The 337-nt window shown below is 76.3% G+C and overlaps 1 protein-coding gene across 1 annotated transcript in view; it reads left to right on the top strand.

Annotated features, from left to right (window-relative positions):
* SLC35D3 (solute carrier family 35 member D3) overlaps nt 1-337 on the top strand; it is a gene marked incomplete at its 5' end in the record, with an annotated part of 5,222 nt that continues 4,885 nt past the window's right edge. The window contains one exon of the mRNA XM_008635997.2: nt 1-250. Coding sequence (XP_008634219.1) covers nt 1-250 — 250 coding nt within the window. The remainder of the gene's footprint in view (nt 251-337) is intronic.

A 337-nucleotide genomic window follows, 5' to 3' on the forward strand; every position in this document is an offset into this window, starting at 1 on the left:
CTGGCGGCGCTGCCGCCCTTCGGGCCCCGCCTGGCGCGCCCCTTCGCCGCCGTGGCGGCCGCCCTGACCCTGCAGTCCACGCTCACCCTCTGGTCGCTGCGCGGCCTCAGTCTACCCATGTACGTCGTCTTCAAGCGCTGCCTGCCCCTCGTCACCCTGGTCACCGGCGCCCTGGTGCTCCGCGACGGCATGCCCTCGCCTGGCGTCCTCATCGCTGTCCTCATCACCACCTGCGGCGCCGCGCGGGCGGGTGAGCGCGCCCGCGGCCGCGACCGTACCGGGGGGACGGGACGGGATGGGATGCGGCGGGACGGGACGGGACGGGACGGGACGGGAC

This window comes from Corvus brachyrhynchos, unplaced genomic scaffold (assembly GCF_000691975.1).
Source record: "Corvus brachyrhynchos isolate BGI_N302 unplaced genomic scaffold, ASM69197v1 scaffold6, whole genome shotgun sequence".
In the NCBI taxonomy this organism is placed as follows: Eukaryota; Metazoa; Chordata; class Aves; order Passeriformes; family Corvidae; genus Corvus; species Corvus brachyrhynchos.